The sequence below is a fragment of the Papaver somniferum genome, chromosome 5 (genome assembly GCF_003573695.1).
Source record: "Papaver somniferum cultivar HN1 chromosome 5, ASM357369v1, whole genome shotgun sequence".
NCBI lineage: Eukaryota > Viridiplantae > Streptophyta > Magnoliopsida > Ranunculales > Papaveraceae > Papaver > Papaver somniferum.
This window is the reverse complement of record NC_039362.1, coordinates 186,710,539-186,723,485: the sequence shown is the minus strand read 5'-3', so window position 1 is coordinate 186,723,485 and position 12,947 is coordinate 186,710,539. Positions and strand designations below refer to the sequence as shown.

The following is a 12,947-nucleotide window of genomic DNA, read 5'->3' as shown; positions in this document are numbered from 1 at the left end:
AATAAATCAAGTATCAAAAGCTTCTTCTTGGTGAAAAACAGATTCAGTTACATCGAACTAAGATCAATTCGAAAACCCTAATTCTAAATCCAAATGGAAATTCGATTTATATATGGTTTTGCTTGGAGTTAATATAAAGATGGAAGAGTGTATGTGTTGAAACCAAGATCTACAGGAAGATGTGGGTTTGTAATCGAAACCAAATCAGGGACTCAATTGAAGTTAAAAAAAGGAGAAGATGAAGAAAGAGTGATTTTGTTCTGTGACTTTCCATAAGAGATCGATATTATCTAGAGAGGGAGAAGAAAAGTGATGGTAATTTACTCTCTCTCCATTAAAAGATTCCTTTGGACATTTAACCCAGGCCTAATTCTTACCCGTCCATATGGCCCAAAAAATTTGTCGTTTTGGCTATATTACCCATTTTCTGAAATCTACGTGGTTTTCTTTTCACACCAACATTTAGGACAGTAGGTGCCGCCAAATTTATCCTGTTCGCCAATCAAAACTAAACAAAATATTAATAATGACATCATCGAATGTTGCAATGCTGCTGATGCTATCATCCACTCAACTGATCGCCAAATACCACTATTAAATATCAATGCCCACTGATCCGCTCTGGTACCTAATCGGCTCCAAGAAAAACAGAGTCCTGCAGGCTCTGTAATTAACATGAGTAAATGTGTAGCATTTGCATGCTTTATCCAAGCAAAACTAATAAACCTAAAAAAAAAATTTAAGAAACATAATGAGTTTGTTAGCAACACACTACTGGTCAGTTTCCTGTTTATTTCCGTTATTGGAAACGACTAGAGGAAGACTAATTTGATTAGCCATACATTTGGCGTATATATAAATTCCTAGGTATAAAAATAAAGAACCATTTTAGAATGGCGAGCTCCACAAGGAAGTAACATGTAAATGCCATTTACTAAAACTGGCTCCATTAGTGATCTCGAATAAATAAAAGACGAAAAAGAAAAAGAATTTTGTCAGTGGTTGCGGCGGCACAGTGTGGACGGTTCGATTATTAGGACACTCAAGTCTCCATAATAGTCAAAAGTCTTTCGCTCAACAAAATCCTTAATACGTTCCTAGTTCCTTCGTAGGTTGTTTACGAAAAGCTAATCAGTTTTTAATTGCACCCCAATAATTCCTTAGTGCCGTTCCTAGTTTCTTCGTAGGTTGTTTATGGAAACGTTAATTAATTTTTAATTGCACCAAATCTTCTTTTTTGGAGTAAAGCGCATACTTGATCACTTACCAGTGTATATAAATAAGTATATCAAATTAGGGACCTTGGCAGTTAAGAGAGTCTTATACGGCAGTGTCTTCTTAACATTACAGTGGTTAGCAATGGAGAGAGTCTTGATCTCTATCGTGTTATTGAGTTTGTTGACATTCATTAGTGGAGCTCCTAAACATGCTTCGATTATAAAACTTCCGGGTTTTGATGGAAGTTTTCCATCTAAACACTACTCTGGGTAAGTCATAATTGAATAATCTTTCGATCAAGGGAGATCTATAATTATATTGTTTGATTAATTATTTTGCCAGCAATAGGTTAGTATTATGTGTGACATTTTAGAAGTTTATAAGAGCATATTTTTAGAGGTTTTAAGTCAAGGAAGGATTTAGGTTCGGTAAAGCGCCGACGGACCTATGTGGACTAAATTCGGTTTTTAACGGATTAGCCCCAATGTCCACAAGCTTATTTTTCAACTTACTCCACATAAATGGGTTTGATTTAAAATCTTAGCGCAGATAAGAATTTTGTATTTAGCTCATATAAAGAGCTTTATATTTGGGGTAATTTGCGTTACCTCCCCTGGAGAAGATCATAATTTGAGTTACCTCTCCTACAGAACAAATATAACTAAAATCTCCTCTCGTCATTTTTTCCATCCAAACCCGGTTAGCTGAGTCAGCTGCTTCGTACAGCTGGATGCTCTTAGGGGAGGTAACTCAAATTATGATCTTCTCCAGAAGAGGTAACTCAAATTATGATCTTCTCAGCTAACCGGGTTTGGATGAAAAAAGTGACGAGAGGAGGTTTTACTAATATTTGTTCTGTAGGGGAGGTAACTCAAATTATGATCTTCTCCAGAGGAGGTAACGCAAATTAACCCTTTATATTTTCTTAAAGGTGAATTTTGGATGATATCCCATACGTTTCAAAATAATATGCTAAATGAAACCAACCTATTAATTTAAAACGGGGTAGTAGTATGTATTAATCACTTATATATAGTTATGCTTCAAAAACAAAATCATTTATACATATAGTAGGTGTATTAGTAGGGATTGAACGAGATCTCGATAACTTATGTCTTTAAATTTTAGATTATTTCGTTGAAGATTAATTAATTTCTATTATTTTCTGATGTTCGTGTTTATTTATTTATAATCGATAATAATTAGCACCGAGGAGTTTTAGATTCTGGTTATACTTTATTAATGTACACTGGTCTTTTATATTTTGTTTCTAACCATTAGACAAGTTACTTGTTTAGTTTATGTTCGCTGAATTTTTATTATGAAGGGAGATTTATCGAAAACAATATATGTGTATTTAGTTAATTATTTTAAAATTATACTTCTATCTTTCCTAAAAAGTCGTTCTTTCCGGTGGTTACACAGTTTCTTATGGAAATAAGGAGAGAAATAATTTTTTAAGTATTTTTTCCAAATATATTGTTGTTGATAACAAAATAGTAAAATTTAGAAAACAAACATATCTCCCGTTCTATGACATGTATATTTGTAAACTTTATATTATTGGAAAGCATTTTGAAGCACCTAAACAACGAGTATCAACATACCATCAAACCGTACATATTTCTAGATTAGGATGTAATAACACTAATTAATCAAAAAATTAATTTAGAAACGTATCCTTCTTTGATGTTATGTTTAAAGGAAAACACCCATTTTGGGGGTTAATAGAAAAATGGGCTATTTTGGGTTTCCTCCCTTCCCAAAATCGCTAATTAGCGTTTCCTCCCCAAATAGATTAAAATTAGTGTTTCCTCCAATCATTAGTTTTTCCATCCCGGTTAGCTGAGTCGGCATCAGTGCACCCGTGGCATAGATTGTACACGTTTTTCATGATATTCCAAAAATACCCTCTAAGATGCCACATGTTCTCCTCCTTCTCCGGCCAGTACGCCACTGCCTTTTCCGCCACCTTGTTTAGATATCTCTGTAGACGGCAATGAACTTAAATTAGTTCACACAACCCATGGCTTCTATTATCTTATTCATGACTTCAATTCAACTCACTTCCAGTGCATTAAGTTATCCCCAATTTCTGCTCGTGTTGCTGGGTGTTCTTCTATCACATAAACTTCTATCCACCACCGCCATTTAACACCAGCAGATGCAAATTAACCAAACACACGGACCACCTCGAACCCATCCATTCATCATTCGTTTGAACAACAAATAACGCTGATCTAATTTTCCGGCATACAATCTAACACCAACTTCACCATTAATCAACACCAGAACTTCAATTAACCCCAGAAATAAAATCCACCATTGTTACTGATACTGTAGCTATCTAAGTCATCCGGTAAAACAACCAAACAATCAAACATCTGGTAGCCATCAATTTCTTCTTGGTCTTTTGTTGTAGAATTTGATCTCAAATTCAATTTTATACCTCATCAAAACCCCAAAACAGACCCTTATGAGAACCCCCAAATTTGAGTTGTCAAACCATCATCACTGTATGCACTGCTGGAACCATATCTTCACGAGGCAAACCAATTTCTATGTCCCTTTTCGTTTTCTCATCATTCTCTCGCACCACAATTTCACTATGTTTCCATCGATGTGAAAGAGAATCGAAAGGATATTCAAAACAGCTGCTTCTAAATTTGGGGAGCTTGACCTCCATCCGTGGAATGATAACGACGACGGCATACGATTTAGGTCATTTAGAGATGCTTCAATTGATGACCATTGATAAGAAGGACTTTAGCTGTAGACCGACCATTGATAAGAATAACATCCGGCGGAAATTGGGTTTCACGGTATTTCAGAGATTTTGTTTTTATAAATACAACGAAAATGAGACTTGGGTTTAATTAATCGAACATGAAAAGGGGTATTTTGGATAATCTATAGGACACGTGTATCTTTTTGCCAGGTGTAATTAAGTGTTGACTCAGCTAACCAAGTAATGGATGGAAAAACTAACGATGAGAGGAAACACTAATTTTAATCTATTTGGTAAGGAAACGCTAATTAGCGACCTTGGGAGGAAGGAAACACAAAATAGCCCTAGAAAAATAAATGTTTTTCTAATTTATTTTACGACGTCAATTTAGTACTGTGGTAAAGTCCTCATGTTATACTATCAGTGACTTGAGTTCAAAACTTGTCAGCAACAACTTTTTTACCAATAAAAAAAAGGTATGGATAGCTGTTTAAAGATATTTTACGATAACAATGTAGTACAATGACAAAATTTTTAGGTTATATTACCAGTGAACTGAGTTCAAAATTTATCAGCACCAATATTTTTACCTATCAAAAGAAAAAAAGAATAAGGATAACTGCCTAAAGACATTAGATAATTCAGCTGAATATTAGGATTTTGGCTCTTTTCAGTGCTTAATATGTTAGGTCACCACATATTGACTTTGTCGTAAACTTAAAGTACTAACAATTTTGGGAGGTATAACTTATATGTTTTATATAAAAGCCTCTTTAACAATCATGAAAAATCTAGTTCTTCTTTATGCCATATAAAATTTTAGACCCGTGGAGAAATTTTATCTTTAATAATATGTTCCTATTAGACAATGGGCCTTCGTCACATTTGTCATTCTTAACAAAGGTCTAAATAAGACCGCTACATAGGATTTGTAGCCCACACTATTGGTGATGTTCTAAATAGCTCCTACGAGACTTATTTTGATTTTATTTATACTGATGTTTAAATACTAATTTTTTAAGTAAACCCTTGTAGTTCTAAGAGCATATCCTATGCGTAGTCCCCAAATGAAGACCAACTCCTTCATATGAAAGAGGACTCCTTAATATGAACGAATGAAGCCACTATGGACAAAAATGAAAAGGAACACAAAACGGGGGACTTTCCCCCGTCAAAAAAAAAACCCTAAGAAACCTACTTAGACGGGGGACTTTCCCCGTCAAAGAAAACAACAACCTAAAATAACTACTTTAACGGAGGACTTTCCCCGATAAAAAGAAAAAAAAAACTAAAAGTCCTACTTAGACGGAAGACTTTCTCCCGTCAAACCTAAAAAAACTACTTTAACGGGTGACTGTCCCCCGTTTGGTTCAAAAAGTTTAAATTTCTTTGATGGGGGACTGTCCCCGTCTAGTGTTTCACTACCGACTAGTCGTTCAATTGAACGAGTGCATGAACGTGTTTGGGAGAAAAGTGGGATAAACACTATCCATAGGAGCCTCTAATCTGCCCAAATTGGTAGTGCACTCCTTCATTTGAAAGAGTGACACTACCCGTAGGATTTCCTCTAAGGAATCATAACATATCCATTTTAGATTTTAGGATATCTCATTAAAGATTAACTAATGTCTATAACCTCATGTTTTTGTTTTTATCAATTACTTGATTGATTAATATTCATTTGTTTTTCTTTACAATTCTTTTAACGCTTTCGCGCTACATCTTGTTTTCTTTATTTTTGAAATTTTGTAACCTTTATCGCAATTCTGGTGTTTCAGATATGTGAATATAGATGAGAAAAGCGGGAAGAATTTATTCTATTACTTTGTAGTTTCAGAACGAAAACCAACCGAAGACCCGGTTGTTCTTTGGCTTAATGGTGGACCTGGTTGTTCTAGTTTTGACGGATTTATTTACGAGCATGGTATTGAGTTTGTTTACATCAACTATTCATTCAATATGGGTTCTGCTGTTAATTTTAATTTGTTAATACTAGTAAGGATATATGTGCTATGCTGGTTGCATCTTGTACTGGTTCACAAAACAAAGTTTGAAAGAAAAAAGAGTTATTTTGCTTAATTGACGATGAAAGTTAAATATTTCAAACTGCGAATATTAAAATTTACGAAAATTCGATTTGTATCGAAAGGTATTAATATCTTAAGTTTTTTGATTTATTTTTAAAACGAAACGATGACGTTTTAATCAATATACAAAGCCTTGGTATCTTTTCACCCTTGTAAGTCTATGATGTTGGTAGGGGCGGAACTAAGTGTAGTTCAGGGGTGGCGCTCATTTCCCCTGTTTCTCTCTAATTCATTATAAATTTTTTTGTAACTTTTATCATTTAGAAGAAAAATTGGTAGTTAACCTCCAATTTTTGTTTTGGTTAATTAGCCTCCGCTGAAAAATATTTCTGGGTCCGTCCCTTGATGTCGGAGGTTGTTAGGTAATTATATTTTGTGACCACCCGCAAATCCCCCTTCTCTTTACCAGAGCCAGATGCACACGCATTAACCTAAGTCCTTGTATCAATTAGCTGTGTTTTCTAAAAACCTTATATATATATATATATATATAGCTTCTATGAGGGAGAATTGGTCATTATTAGACGAATCACATCGCGCCAACGCATCTGAATTTCTACTACATAATTGCAGGTCCATTCAATTATCAAGCGGCAAAGACTCATGGAGGTCTCCCGAAACTACAACTTAATCCATACAGTTGGTCTAAGGTATTATAATCTGTGGAACTTCAATAGTCAACACTACCGAAATTATCAAATTATGTTCGAAAAGTTAGTTTTGTAGTCAGTTCATATTTTGGGACCTTTTGCATGTCAGGTTTCAAATATTCTCTATTTGGATGCTCCATCTGGTGTTGGAATGTCTTACTCCCATAACAAGAGCGACTATAAAACTGGCGACAGAAAGACTGCTATTGATTCACACGCATTTCTGCTCAAGGTATATTTCGTTTATTAATCTGGCAAGAACATCTAAGTAATGCATATCTTGGACATATGGTTCACTTCTTTGGCTTTTTGATTTTTCCCGGTAAAGAACATTAGAAGTTTATGCACCCATATTGTTGAGGAAACATAATTTGATTGTTTTTCATGATTTGTTTTTGTACAAATAAAAGTGGTTCGAGCTATACCCGGAATTCCTCTTGAACCCATTTTACATCAGTGGGGAGTCCTATGCTGGGGTGTATCTCCCTACTCTTGCTTACGAAATTGTCAAAGGTTGTTATTTCTTTCTTTCCTCACTGAGTTTCCGAATACTAAAATAAGATATTATGGCGACTAAAGTTATGAATTTTCACAGGACTTGATGCTGGTACAAAGCCTGTCCTTAACTTCAAGGTTTGAATTTCTTAAAGGGCCGTGGAAAACTCGATTTCTGGAACTTATAATTTTATCTAAATTGAACTTAGAAAATCTCATTTACTGCAGGGTTACATGGTGGGAAATGGTGTTACTGACGAAGTATTTGATGGAAATGCTCTTGTGCCTTTTGCCCATGGAATGGCTCTTATCTCGGATAATCTATTTGAGGTAAGACGGAGCAAGTAACTGACATTTATCCTGTGACAATTTACAAAATAGTCATAATATTAGCTGCATTTCAGAGCCAAGTCTCTTTTCTTACATGAGTTTGACGTTTTAGTGAGGCGTTCATATATAAAATTACTGCTTCACATATTGCAGGATGTTACTACTGCCTGTAATGGAAGTTTCTGGAATTCAACAAACAACAAATGTTCAGAATTGCTTGGTAAAGTTTATCAAGTAAGTTAATTTTCTAATCAAGTTTCTCCGCTTGGAATTTTATTTCCTGTTTCCACTTCAGGATAGTTGCCAGAAATTTCTGATAAAAGTAACCACTAACCAGTACCCAATGTTGCTCAATTTTGTTACTCTAAGGTTACTAATTTTTATGGTTTGGTGGTTTACATTCAGGATGTTGCTGATCTAAACATATACGACATTCTTGAGCCATGCTTTCACAGTACGGAAGCAAGAGAAACTGATACAAGTCACCCGACGCTACCATCAAGTTTCAAGAATTTAGGTGCAACAGAAAGACCTCTTGCTGTAAGGAAAAGGATGTTCGGTCGTGCTTGGCCTTATAGAGCTCCTGTTAAAGAAGGACTTGTTCCAACTTGGCCACAAATCCTCCACGGAAGTGTTGGATGTTTTGTAAGTTCTCAGGAAGGAATGATTTTGCCTAGCTATTTTTCTTCTTTACAGCTTTCTTTTGATGTTTACTGAAGAAAAAGGTTTCGCTAAACAGAGAAACAGCAAAAACCTCACTCACTTGACAAGAAATGACTTTCATTTTACGAACTACTGGAACTACCATTAAGATAGGCTTAGATTTTTATTTTACGGTTTTGCTTACTATGTCAGACTCTGTTGTTCATATGTTTGAATTTTACTAGGATGATGAAGTCGCACCTTTATGGTTAAACAACAAAGCAGTAAAGAAAGCAATTCATGCCAAGGTGCAACATGATTCATTTATGTCGAACTCTACCAAAGTTGCTTTTCTTTATTTTTGTGAATACGGTATTCATTTTAGTCTAACGTTTCTAATGCTAATACTAGGAAAACCTTAATTGGGAGTTATGCACTGACAATATCGAGTATTATCACGACTTAGGAAGCATGATCCCGTATCACAAATACCTTACTGCCCGTGGATACCGTGCACTTATATTCAGGTACTCTCGCCCAACTGTCAAAAAGGATCATTCTTTAGCTAAAATGATCTTATCTACGTTCATATATGAGTACCAAATTAGAGGGTATACTTCACTTGTGCTCATGGTTTAACTTTTAAAGAATATTTTCATGAATTTCGAAATGCAGCGGTGACCATGATATGTGTGTCCCATTCACCGGGAGTGAAGCATGGACTAGGTCACTTGGATATAAAATCGTCGATGAGTGGAGGCCTTGGTTTTTCGACGATCAAGTTGCCGGGTATGTTAATATCAGTTTCATTTCTAGCTTCTATAACCTAGCAATCGTACTTCTTTAAGTTTAATAGACAATCAATAAATGAATAAATTTTCTGAACTCAAATTGATTACTTGACATGCAAAATAAACTCTTCTTTCTCATAAGGTTGGCCGTTTCCATTTTCCTGTTTCAGGTATACTCAAGGCTACGACCACAATCTCACCTTTCTCACTGTGAAGGTAAGAGAATAAGAAACTCTATTTGCTATTGTTCTTCCTATTGTGAAGACCAAGAACTACATATAGCCGAAGATATTAACAACAGAACACGCATAACTGAAATAATCCCAGGCCTAACCATCCTCATCTTAAAAATAAATATTTTTGTTGATTTTAGGTTCTGTAATCTTGTTTTAAGATTATATTATTTCTCTTCTTGTGTGCAGGGATCTGGACATACTATCCCTGAATACAAACCCAAAGAGGCGTTGGCATTTTTCACAAGATGGTTGGCCGGAGAAAAAATTTGAGAGAAACATTAAGGGGTTGTTTCTGGGTCTACAGGCCATGTAGATGTAGCTAGAGTTTTCTATCTAGCCTATGTAGAAGCTGAAATTAAAATGGAAGTTCCCACAAACAACAACGAACTGTGCGCTTACAGAAGAAAATGTTGAGTTATTTTGTTATTTTAGACAATTGCATTTTAATTCCCTAAGGCAGGTTTGGATGCCAAAACTTATTTTTATTGCTAAGTCTATGCGCCATTCTCCGGTGATGGTGGCATCGATATACCACTGCTTAAATGTAATATGCTAATTGCCAACGATGTTACTCGGTCTTTCACACTGCGTAACTAGTTTCCTTTAATTAAAACTTTGTTTCAAGAAAAAGACATCAATATCTCTAACAGAGGCGGACCCCGCCCATTGCAAGGGTGTGCATTTGCACTCCTATCAGTCGGCTCCAAAGCCTATTTTAGGCCTAATAGGAGATTTTTTTCTATATCTAAACCTATTTTTGCATCTTTGTACCCTTAAATTTTTCTTTGCGTATTCTATAGTAAATTTTGCACCCCTCAACAAAATTCTTGGATCCAACCCTGCTCCCTGACCGAATTTATGGGAATTCAGACAATATGCAAAATGATTTTTTCATAAGGTTCTCGTACTTTATCGATAACACACTGTCTTTTCACTTTGCAACTGTTTCATGTAACGAGAAATCATATCCAAAAATCAAGGTTAAATTTTTGAAAGCAATCTCCGAACACATTATGTTCCAGCTCAATAAATGAATCTGTCACTTATACAAACCTGGCTTTTTAATGATTTTCAATTTTTGAGTAAAGTCCTAAAGTCTTGAAGGAATTCCACCTGCCACCGCCCGGATCTCTCATGTGATGTAAGAAGCATTATCCTCTACACGAATTTTAATAAATAGATTTTAGATTATGAGTTTTTTTCGAAACGTATATATATGGGTTAACGCCAATATTTGTCTCCTTTTTTTTTAGAAGTTTAATTCCTAAGGTCACATCAGCCTTTTTTAAGTTTTTCATATATATTAAAGTTAGAATTAAGAAACATCTTTTTTCTTCTGCACGAGATATGTAAGATGCAAAAATAAGCATATCCTCAACATACAAGCAGAGAATTATTGTGATGGACGAAAAATTACGCCTTACGCGTTTGGGAGCGCAAGCTATAACTTCCCCGATGCGCCACTATGATGCTACTGATCGGGCCTTAAAAATTAGGCAAAAGCATATTCATTTTCCCTTGCAAGAATGCTTGTGGAGCATGATGCGACTAACTTAGTTTCCACACCGTCCCATCCTACCCTTGTTCTTCAAATGGTTTAAAGCCATTGAGGGTAGTGCCGATGCATTATTTCATGCATCACTGGCTTTCGAGTCCATTCTAGGAATAGATCATGATTTGAACTTACGCATATGCCATTTTATACCTAATACCACCTCTTTACTTAGCTTAGGCATTGCTGAAAGCATGCACCTGTTTGGCTCGTACCAAGGGTGCATCAATCAGGCTCATTCCATACTTTACTTTGGCTTATGCAAGCTCCGCTAACTTGCATATTGATGTAACCTACTTTGCAGGCCATGCCCAATGCGCCATTAGTACATGCTTACATCGAGCGCCTTGATAGGAAGTATAAGCATCCAAGGAATGGAATGAAATTTTCCTCATAAAGTTTTTCCACAATCATCTCTTGCATCGCAATACCGAGCCAGATGATATGAGAGGCCAATATTTCACAACCATCTCTCAATTAGATGATATGAGCAATAAAGTGCTGGAACGGAAATGCTGCAATTTATTGTGGCTGCCTACGTACCCTTCCCTACTCTAAATGGATCAAGCACAAACCGTAGTTCATCCTCGAAGGGAAAACAACTTAATCCAACTCGTTTGCAAGGTCGTGGCCAGACAATAATAGTAATGGCCTGGTCCGTGAAGGTAGTTCCATCAAAATGCACAAAGGCTGCGCATTACTGAGTCCGCAGCATGGCATAATAATTATCATGCTTAATATGCTCCATTGGCAAGGCTACGCATTTATAAATAAGGCCTAAGCATCATTTATGCTCTTTCGGCTAGGCTATGAATTGAAGCTTACTTGGTGAATGGTTCGCATATGCACCTTCAACCAACTACCCCTCCCTATATATGTTTTATTGGCATTTCTATAAGTCAAAGTTAGGGAGGAAAATGACATTCACTAAGTACCACTTTTGAAGTGCTTGCTTCATTATTCATGATCGTTGCCATGTATTTTTGAATAACCAGCCATGATGGCTATACATTCAGTTCTGGCCATAAGTCAATTACAATGTCCGACCATGATGGCTAAACATTACCTAATTCAGCCTTATCTGGATGATGCAACACAGTGACGCCATATTGGCCCTAGGCCAATGACATGGTAATGTGCTATGTTAGCTCTAATTTTTCTCAAGGCCATATACCTAACTAGCCTAATGCACCATTTGATGCTAGATTGGGCTTTGGCCAATATTTCCTACCATAATGCGCCATGATTGGCTACAAGCCAGCGTAGCTTGTAGATTACACCCTCTTGGTACCATATTGGCCTTGACCAATATGCCCAATAAAATGCGTCATTTTGGTGCGTTATTGGCCTTTAACCAATATGTCAATGCAATGTGCCATTTTGGCACCATATTGGTCTAGGCGAATGTTCCTTTTACTACGCAACACAATCTTTGGATGAAGCTTCATTTCGGGACATGGCGCATCTTTGAGCATGCGCCATGCTAAAAAACACGGGGTGTTACAATTATTGTCATTAGTATACATAGATTTTAGACTAGGTAACAATGGGTTTCCGTGGGTTGTATTTGATAACTATTCTTATTTAATTTCTCAAAAAATTCTACATCTATAGATTTTATAATCTCAAAAGTGTAAAGGATTAAAAATCTGTAAGTGATACTGTCAAGTGATTACCCTACAAAAGCACATTTATAAGCCCTATTTTCTACTTAATTAGGTCTTTTAGCATTAGGCATCCTAACATATGCTAAACAACACTAGACTTCAAGTCTTTTCAAATTTGGTTTTCCGTTAGACCACAATTCATAAGAAGAAATACTATGCATAATCAAAGGAACTCTATTAAAAATATAGCGCGCAAATAACATAGCTTAACCTCACAAATAATTAGGCAAATTAGAAATAATAAACATAGCATTAACCATCTCAATTAAAGTTTAACTTTTCATTCAGCAATACCATTTTATTGAGGTGTATAAGGTGCAGTAAATTGATGAATTAACTATGCTCTTGAAAAAAGAATTTAAATTCATTAGAATTATCTATGCTCTTGAAGAGTTTGATTTTATGCTTAATTAAACACTAGTTTATTTGGAAAATTTAATGGAAAACAAAGCTTAATATTTGATCATATACATGTCTTGGTCATGTTTGTCTGGTTTGAATCTCATCTGATAGCAAAATGGTTGAAGTAAAACTACGTAACGTAGTTGGAT

General features: G+C 35.6%; 1 protein-coding gene across 1 annotated transcript; it reads left to right on the top strand.

Moving 5' to 3' along the window:
- The first annotated feature begins 1,333 nt into the window (after positions 1–1,333).
- LOC113283956 (serine carboxypeptidase 1-like) lies at positions 1,334–9,735 on the top strand. The gene is made up of 14 exons (XM_026533334.1): positions 1,334–1,487; positions 5,725–5,870; positions 6,607–6,683; positions 6,793–6,915; positions 7,094–7,196; positions 7,279–7,316; positions 7,407–7,508; positions 7,662–7,742; positions 7,914–8,153; positions 8,396–8,458; positions 8,562–8,677; positions 8,826–8,939; positions 9,112–9,157; positions 9,364–9,735. Exons 1-14 carry the CDS (start codon positions 1,360–1,362, stop codon positions 9,445–9,447), a joined length of 1,461 nt encoding a protein of 486 aa, XP_026389119.1. The 5' UTR covers positions 1,334–1,359; the 3' UTR covers positions 9,448–9,735.
- Positions 9,736–12,947: the final 3,212 nt, after the last annotated feature.

Coding starts and splice junctions, on each gene's coding strand:
- LOC113283956 (XM_026533334.1), top strand. CDS start 1,360: ATGGAGAGAGTCTTGATCTCTATCGTGTTATTGAGTTTGTTGACATTC. Junction 8,154..8,395: donor ACGGAAGTGTTGGATGTTTT/GTAAGTTCTCAG, acceptor GAATTTTACTAG/GATGATGAAGTCGCACCTTT. Junction 9,158..9,363: donor TCACCTTTCTCACTGTGAAG/GTAAGAGAATAA, acceptor TCTTGTGTGCAG/GGATCTGGACATACTATCCC.